This window comes from Anas acuta, chromosome 1 (assembly GCF_963932015.1).
Source record: "Anas acuta chromosome 1, bAnaAcu1.1, whole genome shotgun sequence".
NCBI classification, from domain to species: domain Eukaryota; kingdom Metazoa; phylum Chordata; class Aves; order Anseriformes; family Anatidae; genus Anas; species Anas acuta.
In genome coordinates, this window is record NC_088979.1 from 136,690,277 (window position 1) to 136,709,126 (window position 18,850).

The window sequence follows — 18,850 nt, forward strand, 5'->3', positions numbered from 1 at the left end:
ACTAAAACAGCTAGGAGGTGTTTGGTTTTATACAAAGAACAAGTAGGCAATATCAGCTCCCAAGCAGATATTATCCAGGTAATGTACCTACAGCTTGGATAGATGATGGAGTTTATTAAAATAAACTTATAAATAGTAATTTCCAATAAATTGAAACTAGATGAAACTGTACAATATTTTTAAAAAAAATAGGTTCCTAGGGTTGTGATTTTATACTCACTGAGTTGAGCATAAAGAAAAGATCTTTACTGACCTTCCTCAGGGGCTTACCCATTGGGAACAAAGTAGGAAAGAAAGATCTTTTACTGCATTTCAGATCAGAATTTCAAAGTCATACTATATCTGTGTTTTGCTAATTGAACAGTACAATTAAACGGATAAAGAGTCACATTAAGTATTTAGACATTAGGGAAATCTGGTAAAACCTCTCCTTTTTTCTTTTTTTTTTCTTCTTTTTTTCTTTTTTTTCTTTTTTTTTTTTTTCCCCTTGAGTGTTTTGCTAATGTCTAAAATACCACCAGAGAAGAAAACAATATTGAAAAGTAGAATGTAACTGGGATTTTCATCAAATTGTCCTATATTACATAATATCCTCAACAGGGCAAAGTAGCCTTTCTAAATCTGCTTTTATGTTATCAACAAGACAACAAATACTGCTTTAAACCAACTTCTGAAAAACACAAGCATATAGAAGAAAAGAAGCTGTGGCACTAAATTCAAATAGGTAAAAGAAATGCCAGATTAATATTCATCAGAATGTTTTACAGCAGCTGAGAAGCCATTCGGAAGTAAAAGCAACACAGCAGCATTTTTAATCATTTCACTGTGATGCTACCAAGCCCTGGAAACTTTTCTGACTATCCACCAGAAACCCAAATGAATCTTGTTACCTTGGCATTGAATCTGGCAACAAAATCAAAGTGTTTTTTCAGGTCAGTAGCCAAAATTGCCTCAATGACGAGGAAGCGGAAATGCTTGAACTCCACATGGTCAAGGTTGACCAAGAAGTTGTATTCTGGCCTCGACATGAAAAGGTTCCAGGCAGCAGCAGCGTGGTGATTCTCCAGAACGGAGCGGTCATTGTACAGCACTGCCTGTGAAAACAACATGGGCAGATGTTCAGCAAAAGAAACACCACAACTACAGAAATAAGAAAGATGTGGGGATAATGCATGAGGGACATTCAGGTTTGGTTGATTTCATTTTTATTCAAGATTTTCCTGAGGTTTCAAATGTTATTTTGGCAGGAATAGTAGTTTCCATCAGTCTATTTATTCAGCTAGAGTGGATAAGAATGAATATATAATAATAATGAATTCTGGATCCAAAAAATTCCTTTTGCTAAGAAACGAATTCTGTATCCATGGTGGGGAGTAAATCCATAATTTCTGCATCCCTAACCAACTTCTCATCATTACAACACCTTTTGTTCTTTCTTTCTGCACAGAAATATCTTTCAGCAGAGTATACTGAAGCCAGGCAGGTCAGCTATGTAAAGTAAGGAAAGATGATCTCATAATTAAGCCAATAAACAGTGACTCAGAATCACTGAATTCAACTGCCAGCATTGGCAGCAACTTCTGTGTAATCTTAGTTAAGTCTCAATTATTCATTTGTAAAACAGAGATGTTTTTTTTCCCCTGGTAGAGTCATAGTGTAAAGGTACATTCATAGAAGACTGCAGCAATTCATATACTACAGGAGCAACAGAAAATATATGTTATGATTGTGCTCAAACTCACTTGCATGGTGCACTGGAAACTACATAGTTTGTTTGTCTGTTTGTTTTAATCTTTCTATGCCTTACTGTGTACAGTAATATTTCCCTTAATTTCACAAACAGTTATAGATTCTGCAGCATTCAGCAGAACATTTGCTTCTCCTTCACAAAGACATTTTATCTATGCGTTTCTTAACACTCCCCCTGAGTGTAGTGAGGGTGTGTAAGGAGACTCACTGGCAATCCCCAAGTGATTATTTATTTCACTTTGATAAGCTATTTCAAAATATTTGGTATAACTGTGCTTAATGTAAGCTTCAGGTATCACTGACAAGTAGAAGCTGTTACCATAGACCTTCCAAACTTGGCAGCAACACTGCCTGAGATTTATTTACCTGAGGAGCACTTGTTGCTACCAAAAAGGCATTGGTCCTTCCTGGATGGTCATAATCATGCATGGCTGCAGCTACATAAAGAGCCATCAACTCAAGGGCTGGGATGTTGCCAGCTAGGCATCCGTAGCTGTCATCTGTAGGTGTGTATGTCTTCGAAAACACATAACCCATATGGCCGTGAGTGATTCCACTGTCAGAATCTGAGCAGAAATAAATAGGTTTAAAAATTTCTCATCACCTTTTCAGTGACTTACTGAAACAGATGGGAGCAGCAAAGCAGGAAGAAGAGTGGAGGATTCATAGTACCTAACTGAAGAGTAAACATGTCCTGTGCTGAACACTTTATGATGCTGTGTACATGACCCAGTACAGTAAGACATGCTGCTGAAAAAGAACAATTTCAGATCCCCCAGGGAACTTCCAGCCATCCAGCAGAGCCTGGTCTCAAACTACATAAAGCATTAACAATAAGATATGGGCCAACAGACATGCTTTAGCTTTGTGAGCAACTCAGTCTTCGCATTCCTTCCTCTAAGTGCTTCATCATGTAGATTAATTTATGAAATACTATTAGTACTTAAAGTAGTGGAATAGCATTTGTTAATTTAATTGGTATAGGTGCATGTTTTTCAACCCAACGTCTAGACTTTACTTTTTTGATAATAACTCTCTTACCAGCCTCTTTTTGAATCAGCTTGAACATGCCACTGGCAGATTTTGAGGGAGATGTACTGAATGGAACTTGCATGCAAATAGAAACATCTTTCAAGTTACAAACATCAAAAGCCCCTAAACACAAGTCCTTTCATTCCACCCAGTTCACCTCAGCTACAAAGCCTCCAACATTTGCTGATATGATTAGTGACAAAATTTTCCAGGAATAGCAACCTTTCCCAGCACCAAAATATCCTGAAGAGTTTCACAAATGATGTTCTAATGTCACACAAATGCACGCACATGCAAAGTAGAAACGTTCTCTGTTGACCAAACTCCTGTTTTTTCAACAGCTCCCTCAGAATCCCCACAAAACACAGATAGGTCCTCTAGTTGCTATAGCTCAGACTGGTGAAGTTAATATAAATGTGCAATAAGAGCTTCCTGTAAGTAGCAATCATAAAACAGCAGACGATGTAGACTTGTACTTTACAAGCAGACTTGTAAACTAATTGCAAGGTGGTAACAACTCTTCTTCTTTGGAGACAGTGAGGAATGGCAAAGAAACACTTCACAACAGCCAAGCAGTAGCAGTACATGCCACTACCTGCATGTCCCAGTAGTTTCATAATAGCAAAACAATGCAGGATTTGAGGAATAAAAAGTCTACACTGTTTCTTGTACCAGCACTAGAAAGCACTCCTAACACAGTTTCCTAGAAGAAAAACTATTGAAAAAAACAAATGGTTATAAACATCTGCTATTATGGGTGACCACAAAGGTTTCCATTCACACAATAAATGTAGAATATTAGGTTTTAGAGGACCAGCTACCTTCTCTTCAATGTTATACAAATATACATGCAGCATTCAACAGGCTATTGAATTTAAAAGTCTTTATAGCAGCAAGTACTGCACTGAACTCTGAACTGTGGGCTTTCTTCCAGCAAATTTCACATCAAAAGCTTAAAAAATACAACATATACAGTAGCATATTTAAATATACCTGAATCACTTGCTGACCCATGATCATTAATCACAGTTGGCAGTCCTGGAATGGGCTGAGTAGTAAGGTACCAAACAGCATGCAGAACATCAGTTGCATGGATTCGGTTGTGATCTGTGATACAAAGCAAATGACCTTGTTATTAAACATGAGTATTTCCGACGGAGGGAAATCAGCACCATCTAGTGGGTACTGCATGACAGTCAATCGAGCAGAAACAAATCAAATGGTATCACAACCATGAAAACCATCTGTATAATGTAAATGCTCAGCTTTTCACTATGGCTCAAGCAAATTAATTAGCAAGTCTCACACCTGTCCAAAAAGAGAAAAACAACAGCAAAGCAGTGGTACCTGCACTGTAGGAAACTTCATGAAGAAAGCATTAAGCAAGGAGTCTGACCCGCACTTCCAGCTCCTTTCCTTTACTCCAGTGGTTGCCTTTCACTTGGTAAATGTCATAGGCTAAATATCTGTTGTTAACCTCTGATTCAAATGAAATCATTAGGAAAACCCCATCTGCTTCAGCAGATGGTTCTCCCAACTTCTATACACAAGGCAGATAAGACTTACCTGACTACTTGAGCGAATGTCGATGCTGTGTTAATGGCTGCACTGCAAAGTCAAATTCAGGATATGTGTACACTGCACAGTTAAAACAAGTTGTTTCTGCAGCTTTCTGGCCAGGGATAAGATTTTAGGCCCTGACTCCTGTAATCTGGCTTGCTACAAATTGTCTTTGCAGAAATGAGAGATAAAAGTCACTCCAAGGCTCTTCCCACCAAATCTTTCAAGGCCAGATAAACTATCCTACAATCAACACAACTGGCTGAAAAAGGAATCACACACTAGTTCAGCACAAAGTATCATCTAAACATACACTGGCAAAAGCAAACATGATGCTGAAAGAGGAGTAACACTTTGCTGCACGAGGACCAAAACTTACATCTGGAGTAGAACCACTGAAAGAGAAGTATTTCAGCTTGTGATTCAGGCTAATTTTGTGCAGAGCATAGGTGTATTTTACAGTGACTAACTAATGCTGCTAGCAATCTGCTTATCTGAATTTTAACTTGTGGCTACGCTACCGTTGTTGCAGTTCTGGAAATATGCATTTCAGAGGCCAAAGCACAGAAATGTGGTACTCCATCACTGGGTTGCCCCCATCAACATAACTCACAGGAGAAGGTGACAAAAACTCTGTACTCTGCAGGACGTAGAATGGTCTGGCAGCAAGATGTGTAAGCAACCTGGTTTTATACCTGCCTCATCCTTAAGACAGGCAGTATGCAACTGACAGAGAGTTTCTTAGCACTGAAGCTGAACTTCATGCTAAAGCCACCCTTCTGTGGGAAAACAGGAAGAAAGGAGGAGAGCTGGAATGGAGAAAGCATCCTAGGGAGCAAGATATGTCGCTTTGCCACTGCTGAGGGATGGATGATTTCCTTTTCCTGCTGGGAGCAGCAATCTGCCTCCTCCAGGGAAGCAATGCTGCTACCATGTTTCTAACCCTTGTCATCAGTGGGGCAAAAGCTGTCTGCCTGCATTTGCTCAGTTTTGGCATAGGAGGTGTAAAGAAGAGCTTCGCCATCTTGCTGACAAAAGACTACGATGCTCAAGACAACTGCCTACTTTGTCTACTTCTAAAATTGGCCTAAAATCCTGCCTACCAAGGGCAGATGGGTGTAACACAAAGGCTTATTATATTCACATTTTTCAGTCACTTCGCTTACTCACCAAACGTGAGCATAATGTCATGCCACTTGGCCTTTGTATTTACCCCTTACTTTAATCTCTTGCTCTTCTGTGACTTTCTCTGTTTAGATATTTAGCTACTTTTTTATTAGTAGCATTAAGTAAAACAGGAAGCAGAACTGGAATGGATATTTTTTGAAAAAAAAAAAAGAAAAAAAAAGAAGTAAAATATGGAAGAGATCTCCTCCCTGCTGCCTTTTTTGAAGTACTAAGAACATCTATCCTGAGAAACTAATCTTATGCAAAACCTAGAGGATGGTCCTGCATAGGGGTCTAATGCTTTTCTCTGGAGTAAAGGCTGGATGAAAGTCTTCTAAAATTGTACTAACTTAATCCAGCAGGTATAGTCATAGTTAATTTTGTATGAATAACTCATTTTCTAGTTCAGCAACCAAGAGAAAATACTGGTTCAATAAAAACAAATTGCTTTGGTTTTTACTCCTTCACAGAAATGAAAAACTGGAAGGTAAATTAATTACGTATTAGACAAAATATTCTTCTTGACTATAAAATTAAACACACATAAGAAAAATCAAGGAAATGGAGGCTATATTTTTGTAAATAGCTAGATTTACAAAAAATCCAGAGCCCCTATGAGTAAAGCATTTAAAACAAAGAGGAACAGCTTCAATAGGAAGGACAGACTATGGAACATCCACCTATAACCCCTCTGGCTATAATCTGCTGCTTAAAATCCCTTCTCTGATTCAAACACAGGGAAAGATTTGGAATTTGGTCTCTTACTTTCCCAGAAGAGAGTCCAAACCACCTGGCTTGAAGGCATTTTGAGGCAGTTTTCCTTCAATCCCTTACATTGTAGCTGTTCCAATTTGTATTTAATATTTCGAGAGAGAGACTATATGCCTTAATAAGCCAATGTTTCAGACATTTTTCTGGGAGGTGGGAGAAAACAGGGTGTCCTATATTCCTCAGCATAGGAGATATCTGCCAGCTAAAACGGGGAATAACTGCCTCCCTCCTCCTGGAAAAAAAGAGTCTTTTGCAGTAGAAGGGGTTTGGTAAGTTTGATTTTTGAATTAGTAAATACTTTAAAAATGACTGAAAGCAAGTTTTTCTGTGAATAAATTATTCACACTGAAAAATACCAGCTTAGCTGTAATTGCAGAAGAACACGAGACACTCAGCTACTCGGTATATTTCAGCTTTACAAAATATGTCTCTTTTGGTAGTATAGCACTGCTACTGTGTAAAAAAATCCAGATCTCTTACTGAGGGGGAAATGTTTCAATATAACACATCAGAGGCAGGGGCATACTTGCATAATCAAGAATACACACTTCAACAGGAAACAGCTCTTTGTACGTATAACATTTTCACGTGGCTGCAGGCTTGTACATTTCCCATGAATTATTATTATTATGCAACATGAAATAGTAAATGCAATGAAAAAGAACAAATGGAATTGTTGTGCAAAAACCACCCCCTGACTATAGAGAGTTATCCATTTGGTAGTGACACAGCAGAAGAAAAATCTGAAGAAATATTCTTCTGTTAGTGCTCAAGAAAGCATGTATGCTTTCATGCATTGAGTAGAGTCTGCTATTATTACTGAACTTTTATTTTTTTTCATTTTTTGTGCCCCCCCCCCTTTTTTTTTTTGGTTTACACATTGCACCATTATCTTCTGAAGCAGTTTGCTGTGGTAAATTATAATATTAATCAATATCAGCAATATATGATTTGAATTTGGTCTCAGCCAACACATCTGAAGGTTTAATGAAAAAGGCATCTCATTAAAAAAAATCTGATATATTGAGAGAATAAAGTCTTCAAAACAAAGTGTGTAGAAAACACCCAAAACTTTAAGGAAGCACTATTGTCTGCTGGGAATTACTACTTACAAGGTATCTCCCGGTATCCACATTCCAAGGCATGGAAGTAGTTCATAAATTCCTTCACTGGAATTTTAAAGGTTTCAAACAGCCCCATGTCCTCAAAAAGCCTGTATGATACCTGAAAAAATGAAAACCAGCATTCTGCTAAATAGACAAGAAAAAATCTAAAAATTAGATACAAAACTCATTCTGTCAAATCACCCCATGTAGATGTACTTTCTTCACAGTATTTTCTCAAGTGTATCACCTGATCCAGCTATAGCAGCAGGTACTCACATTTCCATAGTGATGTGGTTACACAGACAAGCAGACAACCTATTAGCACCAAACAGTCCTCTTCATTCCTTCACTGAACCCTTCCAAATGTTCTGCTCTTCCTTTCAGGCATATGGACCCCCAGATTTTGCAGGCACCTCAGAAGCGTATATACATAAAAGAAGGTGCCCAGAGTTCCTTTCCAGAGTCTTGTGAAAAAAAAATAATAATAGTAAAAAAATCCTCAAAAACCTTTCCAAGGAGTATTCATGAGTCAATTCAATTCCCAGAAAAAAAAAAAAAAGGAAGCAAGTGAAGGAATAAGAAAATGAAAGGGTGATTTGGATCCTCTACATCATCTCCTTTCCCTCACTCAGATTTTGGCAGTGACATGGTAAAACCGACTTCAGGATCTCATTGGCAGCAAGTAGCTTAGGAGGCAGAGCTGCTCAAAGAGTTCATGCATGGCAGGATGACCACAGACATCCAGGAGAGGATACATCAGAAGGGAGAATGTGATGGATGAATGAGGGAGAGTTCAGGAGAGAGGAAAGATCAGAAATGTAGACAGGAGGAACTGCAAAATAGACAAGATTCAAGGCAACTTTGAACTTGACATTCTGAACAATAGGACATTGTAGAATTACTGTATGACCTCTTCACTTCTTTCATAAGTCAGCTTCTTTATTTAATTACTGCTGTTAGCTAAATTCTGTCCTTTTTATGTCATTTACCTGGTAATGGTCTATGGTAATGTTGTGTCAATTTTCAAGAAGGGCTAGAAAGAAGACCCTGGTAATTACAGGCCTGTCAGTCTCATGTCAGTGCCTGGTAAAATTATGGAGAAGATGGTCCTTGAAGGTACTGAAGCGCACCTGGGGGACAATGCCGTCGTTGGTCCCAGCCAACATGGGTTCATGAGGGGTAGATCCTGCCTAACAAATTTGATATCCTTTTATAATATCACCCATCTAGTTGACCAAGGGAAACCAGCTGATGTGATCTTTTTGGACTTCAGCAGGGCTTTTGACACGGTTTCCCATAGGATCCTACTGGACAAAATGTCCAGCATACAACTAAACAAAAACACCATCAAATGGGTGAGCAATTGGCTGACGGGCAGGGCTCAAAGGGTTGTGGTTAATGGGGCCACATCTGGCTGGCGGATGGTCACCAGTGGGGTCTCCCAAGGCTCCATTTTAGGGCCAGTCCTCTTCAATGTTTATATAAATGATTTAGATGTAGGTCTAGAAGGTGTTTTGAGCAAATTTGCCAATGACACTAAACTTGGAGGAGTTGTGGACTTGGATGAGGGTGGTAAGGCCTTGCACAGAGATCTGGACAGATTAGAGAGCTGGGCGATCACCAACTGCATGAAGTTTAACAAGCAAGTGCCAGGTCCTGAGCCAGCAGTGTGCCCTGGCAGCCAGGAGAAGGAGCCAATCTATTCTCTTTAGTCATCAGTGATAGGACCCATGGGAATGGCATCAAGCTGAGACAGGGGAGGTTTAAGCTGGACATCAGGAAGAGGTTCTTCACTCATCTAGTGATGTAGTCACTGCACCAAGCCAGGTGGAGTTTAAGAAGTGTTTGGACTGTGCACTTAGTCACATGGCCTGAATTTTTGGGTAGACCTGTGTGGTGCCGGGTGTTGGACTCAATGATCTTTATGGGTCCCTTCCAACTTGGGATATTCCATGATTCTATGATTCTATTGTTGTTGTTATTATTCATTGCTCTGGATTAAACACTTTTAAATGCTTCCACTTTAAAAATCTTTCCTCTATAAACTGCATGCTGCAGTCACCATCCCATAGACTGACCCCAGTGTTCTTGCAGCCATGGTGTGGTCTCCAGTGCCAGGGGCAAGCCCTGGGGAAGCTCTGACAGCATCCAGCCACTTGATATAGGGTGCTCCACACAGCCTTTTCCCTCCTGCCTCCATTTTCTGTTCATCTGTGCAATGACTGCTAATGCTCAAGTGAATCATTTATAACTCAGATACTTCTAGTACTGCTGCCTGAACAAGTGTTTCTCCCGAATGATTTCTAAGGGAAACTTTTTTTAGAAATGGGGATCATCATTCACGTGTAGCTCCTCTCTGGGGTGTTACAGGCACACGTAAATATCTCGGAGGACATGTATGAGGTTTAGGTTAGTGGTTCCCTATTCATTGCTTGTAGGCTACAACTCCTTTTTTGGCTCTTGTATGTAATTTCTGCAAATGTGTGTTGCTTTTAAGTTGTCAATGCCTGGTCTCCAGCTGTGACAAACATAACTTCTCACAAGGGCGGCTGTAATGATCCAGGGAATATTCCATCCCCCATGGATAGATTTCCCTTGTTCCCATGTAATGGCTGCAGTTTCTCTCTACAGAAATCATACATGATGACTACGTATTCTTCTTGGAATCACAGAGGGACCAACTTACACGCACTGCAGTGATGCGACTCTGTCTTGATGATGATGGAGTACAAGCAGTGTAGGAGCACCACCAGCATTTCTTGTTCCTATGGACCTAGCAATAAATGCTGGGGAGAGATCTTAACTTTAGCCTGTCCTTTTTCACTTTCATTATTTGCTTTTCAAAGCAAATGAGTTTCTCTTCTGCAGTTTTTTTTTTGTTTTGTTTTGTTTTTATAGGAGATGTAAAAAGAGAGTTAAGTGTGACTGAAAACATTATCTAAGTTTATGGCCTGTTGTGAAGCAGCAGCTCAGCTGGAGGGCTTTGCTGTTCCTTTCTGAAATGGACTGGTATGTAAATTCCTCCCTAGCCCCTATTATGCATATTCGTTAGTGCTACATTTAGAGTGTTTTCCACTGTATTTTGCACACATGCTTTTATGGCTGCTGACTGGTTCAAGGTCTCTTTACATGTCTAAATCAATTTAACTTTACAAAAAGGAGAAACAGACATCTCAAGCAGCATTAAAGATGCTATGCCAGCATTTGCTTTCTAAACCAAATGCTTCCCTAGAGGCACGTGTCAACTTTGCTTTGTTCCATCTCATAAATTTAACCTAGCAAGGCAAACATAGTTAACCCAGCTTGTTAATTTACTTATTGTTTTTAATGGATGAGTCCACTTAACAGCAAAATCAGAGAATAAATCATTAGTGCTTTTGTTGTCCTTTGTTGGTAATATCCCAGGATTTAAAAATTATACAAGAAAAATAATACTTTTAGCTGCAGGAAAAAAATATATATATTTGTTTCAATTTCTTATTTCTAAAAATTACTTTGTTAGGAATGTATGAGTAGGTGGGGAAAAGAACTAAAGGAACAATCTTTATTTTATGAACAAGTTTGAACTTGCTGCATTCTGCTCTTAAGGAATGAGAGTTAATACAAACAGCTGTTGCAGAAGATAGTGAATTTTGATCTTGAATAGTATTTATTTAAGCTTCTCTATTATATTTCACAGGCTTTATTTTGTGTCACTGAAACAGTGATAATGTGCTCAGAACCTGATCAAAAAGCAAATATTTGGAAACAGAGTGTGGAGCTTTAGTGGAAATTGTGAGCAGCAGAGGGAAATTGTCCCAAGAGGTTCAAAACTCCATGTAACTTAGTAAAGTCCTTAACACCCATAGAAGTACCGATGAGAAAACAGAAGAATGTTTGACTCATTCAAACTACTGTTTTAGCCATCACAAGCATTCTGTTTTTCCTTATGTTTCATTTATGACTCTGTAAGATGCTTTACTGCTAGACAAAAACATGATGAAGAAGACCTAGAAGGGATTTTTAATCACTTGTTCTCCAAGTATTGCAAAGTTGTCTCAACAACCACTGGTGAATGTATATCATTACCCATATCCAGACACATTTTGCCAATTTGTCTAAAACTAACCTAGAGAGCTGGTAGGCTGCTTAAACATAGATGTTGCTTGCCAAGCTACAGAATGATAAAAGACAGACCACAAGTAAATTTAAATTCATGCTGTGTTTTTCCTGGTTGACCACTGGATAATGGAATGTAGCTGAATAGTAGTTAGCCCCAAAGGGAACAATGTTTGATTTTGATATAGCATTCCCTGGAGCTTGTTGCAGTGAAATCTGCTCGACCCACTAACCTCTGTGTTTGTGCGTTGGGGTTAATTTTCAAACATACCAATAAACAGCACTCATCACGACATAATGCCTTGCATTGCCTGACTAAAATCTCCAGTATAGAAAAAAATATTCCTGCATCAAAACTGAGTATTTTTACTGTTTAGCCCTCCCATGTTGGGCTCAGGATAAATCCTTTCACTACGTACTTGGTAAGGGACTAGAACAACTCCTGCAGAAAGGAGAGAATATTCAGAAGGGTTTACATAAACTCATTGGTGAACAGTAACAGTCATAATAGGTGTCTGTTGTTCTTTGTTTTTTTCTTTGTTTTTGTTTTCTTTCACATTCTTAAATTAAAAGAGATGGGATTTCAAAAGTAAGGAATTTAATGAGAAGGAGTTCATATTGTCAGCTTTGAATTAGGTGTCAGGGATCATAATTTATCAAATGAACAGATTACAGGTCATAAAAATACTTTGTCTAAATCATATCTCTAGATCAATAATCAAGCCAGTCATCACAGATGAGATACCCTTCCTACCTGACTGAGAATACGACCACATTTCTTTCCAATTTTTTCCACCAAATCAAAGATTGGAAAATTCCAACTGTTTAGCTGCTCCATCAGGGGATCCAAGTTGTCCATAACCAGAGGCTCAGGAGCGAGCACAGGCTTGTCCTATGGCAGAAAGTAAAATAAAGTTAAGTTTTAGTTCTGTGAAGCATCTCATGCAAAAGAAAAAAATGTGCTGTTAAAAACTAAGGCCATGTTAGCATCATTTCTAAGCCAATGGTACTTTATTCAGCTCAGCAGAGATGTTCCCATTTCTACCAGCCCTACAGCTAGTCACTCTTTTTTATATATTTTTTTTTCACTTGAATGAAGAGGAAGTCCTGTATATGAAACATCATTTTCTCAACTTAGGCATGAGAGACATTCATTCATTCATTCATGGGAATCATTCATTCATTTCCAAGTGAGTCTGTCTTCTTCATTGTTAAATTTGCTGGGGTAGAGAGGCAAAAATGTTCACTTTCTCCTTTCGCATCAGGACACATTTATTATAATCTACATGTATCACAGCTAACGGAACATGTTCCATGAGAAGAATTATCCATCTTAAACTGAGACCTACCTCTTTTTCCAGGTCTGCAAAGTAAAGACTGGACATTCCCCTTTGTTCAAATTTTTCCCTAAACACTTTATTGCATTTCATTATTACTAAGAAACTGCAAATGAGTGAACCCTAAAATATCTCAAGAAGGATATCTTCTCTCAGCATGTCCAACCCCAATTCAACAGACTACATTATTTTTTTCAAGAGCTCAAACCATCTTAAAATTTATTAATCCAGTTCCACAGAAGGCTGGGAAAACAAACAAACAAACAAACCCCTAAATTTTCCTTCTACCTCTGAATCAAATTTACAGCTGAATGTAACAGCAGTTTCAAGAAGATCAGCACCTGTTAATGTTCACCATACTGCAATGTTCTTAAGTTATATGCATGCTTATAATGTTATTCTGTTCAAGAAAATAATATCATGCTGCACTCTCAGGGAAGTGTCAATTTCTTTAAAAGTAAGAATCACTGTGTATATCAGCCAGGATTGCAAGGCCATTGAGAATTTGAAGTGGCTGAACAGGAAGGCAATACATCATGCTAGTAGTTTGAGATTATAATTTATTTTCTTTCCAATCTATTCCCTTTAAAGGCAATACTAATACAGAAGCCAAACATTTCTTAAGTGCCTAATGACAGATCTATAAGCCTGTATTCATTCATCAAAATAGAGGGTTAGTGTCTCAGAAGTGGCCAGTGCTTAGGACCTCTCACACAGTTCAGTGGGTCCTTTCAATTCTTCAGTTAAACCTCTTACTACAAGGTTTAGCTGCTGAAATTTTTGCTTAAAACCGTAGCCATAATCTTTAGATTGCTCTGGGATTGTGTTTGTTTTTTTTTTCATTTCCATATACATTCAGTCTATGGTGACAGTGGAATTTAAACAAGCTACCTCAGGTGGTATCAAGGGATGCAGAATGATGGTCTCAGGCGCATACGTCCTACACACGGATCCCTTCCGTGTCTGTTCTTTGGAGCAATCTGTCTCATCATCATTTTGTACAATATCACTGCTGTCACTGTTGTTGGTCTCATAGTCAGAAGTGGCTTGTGCAGGATCATCTACAACACAAATCACAGAGCTTGTTGTGTGAACAGACCTTCTGAATAATAGCAACAGGATCTCTGACTCATAATACATATGTGCTGCTTGGCTGTGTCTAATGTTGAACAATCTGTCCAAAGACATTAAAGCATATATCCTGCAGAGAGTGAAAAATGGGATTAGGGATTGAAGAGCAGGAAAAAACTTGGTGACTGTTATTTGTACTGGCAAGGTTAGACAAAACCATATGGAAAAACATATTTATTTTGCATTGTATCTATATTCTTCATGAGCATTTTCCGCATCTTAAACAAGCAAAAAGGAAAGAAGCCTCAAAGGCAGTTTGAATAATCTCACCTACATATGTTTTCCTTCTGTGAGACAGAGGCATATTTACCCTTCCAGTGAATAATTATTAAATTTTAAAAGAGGAGGAGTTTTTGATTGACAAAGAATTACCTGCTCTATTCAGGGAGTGTGTGGTACCATCACTTCTATCTAGTGTCCCATCACCAGCTTCTATTTGGTTATAGGGTCTGCCACAGCTGAAATACAACATCAGGAAACATATACCTTATAAAGAATCATAACAGTTGGATAGTCTTATGTAAAACATATTCCTGTTGACAGTATATGATTGCATCACACATTTTAAGCTATGGCATAGGCTACATACATTCTAAAGACAAAATTACAAGAGTGAGCTGAAGTTTTACTGAAAGTCAGAAATGCAAAAAGACAGGTTTATACCTTCGACATGGCTAACACCATTAATTTGTGTCATCAACGGTTAAATTATACCATGTGATCTTTTATAAATACCTTTTTTTCTTTATTTTCTAAGTTTATCAGTACAAAACAAGCAAACAAAAAGCTGGCTTTGTACTACAACTGTACTATAAACATGAATTAAAGAAAACAGTAAAAATTTGCCAAAGTGCCATACAATCTTATGTTTTGAACTCAACCGTGCTTAGGCTTCTTTGCTCAAAGTTTGAATACATTCCTATTTAATAATGCAAATAGTTGTTTTGCCATTACCTTAGTGACAACAAACCATGTACAGCATAAATGGACATTTATTTTATATCCAAAATGGGCATTTTTGATAGAACAAGAGGAGGGTGATTTAGCATCCAGACATTTAGCAGAGTTTGCTTCATCATTGCCAGAGAGGAAAGACATTGTGGGAGGGATTGCAATAGTGAGGCCTTTCCGATGCCTGGTTCTTCCCTTCTGCTAAAATTCTTTATTCCTTGTGTGCTATTCCCTTTAAGCCCTAAACACTAATTCACTACCAGCTGGAATATCTCAAATAACTATGTCCCAATATGATTGAATCTCAGACCTGAAGGAAGAATGATATAGCATGAAATCACAAGAGAAATTAAGGTCTGAAGCCTCATTTAGCTTTTATATCAGATTTATATCAGATATATCAGATTTATATCAGGTCTTCCCATGAAAAACTGACATTTTAATATCTTTATCTGTTTGGACTTAGCATTTTGTGGCATAAACTATATAAAACAGTCTTTATAAAGAAACAATTATAGAATTATCTAAATTGGTCAAATTTTGGATAAGAAACTTTGCACCATTGTTAGTGCACCATATAAAAATGGCTGAAATCCTATGCCTGATGATTTTGATGGGGTCAAAAACATATTGTGGAATTTGGTATGCCCTGCAAACCTAACATGTCCCTGAAAGAATTCAAAATAACAGTACAAATCCACAAATAAAGATGCACATGGTGCACTGCCAAACAAATAAATCTCATACCACTCAGGTTTATAAACAAGATGAAAAAAAAAATCTTTCCCACATTCCTTGTGGTTGCCATAAGGTCAATGATAACAAGTCAAAATGTAAAAGTTATAGAGAAATAGAGTCTGGCTGTGATACTACAAGGTTTCTGCATTATTATGAGTGCACCTCTTTATTTCCAGAACATATACAAACTCTCACTGATTTAGTATGTCCAGTCCACATAAAAAATTGTATAAATAAATAAATAAATAGATAATACCAAATTTTTTAGGTATTTTTAGAAAGTGTTCTACCTGTTAGAACACTTGAAATCTGCTCTTTGTCAGAAGTAAATGTGCCCATGCAACTTTAACCCAATCCCCCTTCATATGCAGGTACTTCACAGGATTGTTTAACTTTTTTTTTTTTTTTCCACAGGATCCCTGCCTCATCCACTAAGCAGAATTAAGAGTGATTACTTAAAAAGTATTTTAATAGCATTGTTTGGTATACATTCTTGTTTAATATAGCCTTCAAACTCCATTGTTCTACCACATTTCACTTAAGTAAAACTTCAGTCTTGATGCCGGTGCCTGAGTAGATCAGATTTAAAGCACTAAATCCATTGAAACTTTATTTCCTCTTTTGTTGTTGCTGGGGGAAGGAGTTAGTGGCAGAGGTTTGCTGATTCTAGTATTATTTTGCAGCAAGGCTTATTTATTTATTTATTTATTTATTTATTTTAACAGGAAATGTAGAGCACTGCACACCATGAAGACCAGCAAGCTACACTGTGAATACTCAAACATGAAAAAATTCTTTTCCAGTTTTTGTTAATTTAACTCAGTTTGTCTTGGCCATTTCATCTCTTTATTGTGTGTGTTATAGAAACATAGAATCACAGAATATCCTGAGTTGGAAGGGACCCTTAAGGATCATCAAGTCCAACTCTTGACACCGCACAGGTCTACCCAAAAGTTCAGACCATGTGACTAAGTGCACAGTCCAATCTCTTCTTAAATTCAGACAGGCTCGGTGCAGTGACCACTTCCCTGGGGAGCCTGTTCCAGTGTGCAACCACCCTCTCTGTGAAGAACCCCCTCCTGATGTCAAGCCTAAATTTCCCCTGCCTCAGCTTAACCCCGTTCCCGCGGGTCCTGTCGCTGGTGTTAATGGAGAAAAGGTCTCCTGCCTCTCGACACCCCCTTACGAGGAAGTTGTAGACTGCGATGAGGTCTCCCCTCAGCCTCCTCTTCTCCAGGCTGAACAGGCCCAGTGACCTCAGCCGTTCCTCGTACGTCTTCCCCTCCAGGCCTTTCACCATCTTCGTAGCCCTCCTCTGGACACTCTCCATCAGTTTCATGTCCTTTTTATACTGTGGTGCCCAGAACTGCACACAGTACTCAAGGTGAGGCCGCACCAGCACAGAGTAGAGCGGGACAATCACCTCCCTTGACTTACTAGCGATGCCATGCTTGATGCACCCCAGGACACGGTTGGCCCTCCTGGTTGCCAGGGCACACTGCTGGCTCATATTCAACTTGCTGTCTACCACGACCCCCAGATCCCTCTCTTCTAGGCTGCTCTCCAGCGTCTCATCGCCCAGTCTGTACGTGCAGCCAGGTTTTCCCCGTCCCAGGTGCAGGACCCGGCACTTGCTCTTATTGAACTTCATGCGGTTGGTGATCGCCCAGCTCTCCAACCTATCCAGATCCCTCTGCAAGGCCTTTCCACCCTCAAGAGAGTCCACAACTCCTCCAAGTTTGGTGTCATCCAAATTATTTTTTTTTATTGTTTGTTTTCTTTATATATATGTGTGTGGTTTTTTTTTGTTACTTTATTGTGCTTATATTACTGAAGTGTGCATTATTTACGTGCGGTTCAATTTGTATCTGTGGAAATGACATCCCAGTATAGTAATGGCTAGAAATGTGAGAGTGGTTATGATTTTTCAACAGACATTAAAGGGACAGTGACTATTAATAATAGTGGATGTCATTTTTATTAGCAGTCATTATACCATAATATTTTAAATAACATATTTGTTTCAAATAATCAACAACAAAGTCTATACCAGCCAATGTCACTACTGGAAGTTCTTACACAGTCTAAGCATTTGAAAAGAAGGAAATTAAGAACCCAAGTATGCTATGCAACTTCCACAGATCAAACAAGACATTAGCTGTATAAATGTTAATAAACATTTACCAATGATTATATTGAAATCAAATTCTACACCTCTCAAGAAAATATATTTCATTACTACCTACAGCAGTCTTATATTGATCAGGGTTCTTATTTCTGCTCTGCAACAACTAAAACATTGGGGTGTTATCAGCACTCTTCTTATCCTAAGCCAAAACATAGCATTCTACCAGCTACTAGGAAGAAAATTAACTCTGTTCTAACTGAAACCAGAACACCCGTCAGGATCCCAGTCTGAATTCCAGTGAACATGGCTCCATACAGTAAGCCTACAAACTCGGTTATGAGTTTTTAACAGGCTTCCTAGTCCTGTACACAAACAACACAGCAAGATGCATCCTAAGAAACTAAAAACTATTTTCAAAGATGGTTAGGCCTTGGTAACGTTTAACCCAGCATATTGGTCAGACGATATCTGCTGTCTAGCTGATAACCACAAATACCACACACTACTAAGACCAAAAGTAACATCTAAGCAGTAGAGTAACCTTGAAACTGCACTGGAGCTGGCTTCTAAATGCTGGTATTTGCAACTAGACACATATTGAAAATTCTAGTAATCTAACTTAACAAATCTAAAAATGGTCTGCCTTAAAGTGTGAAGTTAAACTATTACTGTAACTCTTAGCAGTCAGAGGAACTCGTTGGCAGATGATTTCTGAAAAAAATCCTAGTAGGATATAACCTGACGTTACCCTAGGGAGGTCAGGATTCACCCCTTCTGAGCCAGTGCTCAAAATCACTTACTCTTCAGGCATTGCCAAAACACCTGTATCACAGACACTAAGCACAGGGCTACAGGACAGCAGCTTTTAAACCATAGCAGTCAGATTTTTGTATTAAACCCCATTTTGAAAGACTAGGCCTGTGACTGTTCATGTTAGCAGCATGGCATGAGAAACTCAAGTTGTTAACATGAAATCCAACTTTCAGATCTGAAAGTTATTGATGTGGAATTTGTTCATTAGTCAAACATGAGTAAAAGCTGAAAATGTAGCTAACTGTCTTGCACTATAAAAGCACTTTGTA

The 18,850-nt window shown here is 38.5% G+C and overlaps 1 protein-coding gene across 8 annotated transcripts in view; it reads right to left on the reverse strand.

Moving 5' to 3' along the window:
* Positions 1–18,850, reverse strand: part of PDE3A (phosphodiesterase 3A) — a 263,316-nt gene that overhangs the window by 20,423 nt on the left and 224,043 nt on the right. For 7 of the 8 annotated variants that reach the window (XM_068659276.1, XM_068659300.1, XM_068659321.1 and 4 more), the window contains 7 exons: positions 14,324–14,409; positions 13,709–13,881; positions 12,238–12,375; positions 7,392–7,503; positions 3,775–3,888; positions 2,116–2,315; positions 891–1,094 (listed from right to left, as the gene is read on the reverse strand). In XM_068659276.1, the coding sequence (XP_068515377.1) occupies positions 891–1,094; positions 2,116–2,315; positions 3,775–3,888; positions 7,392–7,503; positions 12,238–12,375; positions 13,709–13,881; positions 14,324–14,409 (1,027 nt within the window). The remainder of the gene's footprint in view (positions 1–890; positions 1,095–2,115; positions 2,316–3,774; positions 3,889–7,391; positions 7,504–12,237; positions 12,376–13,708; positions 13,882–14,323; positions 14,410–18,850) is intronic. The other variant, XM_068659285.1, reaches the window with a different exon arrangement.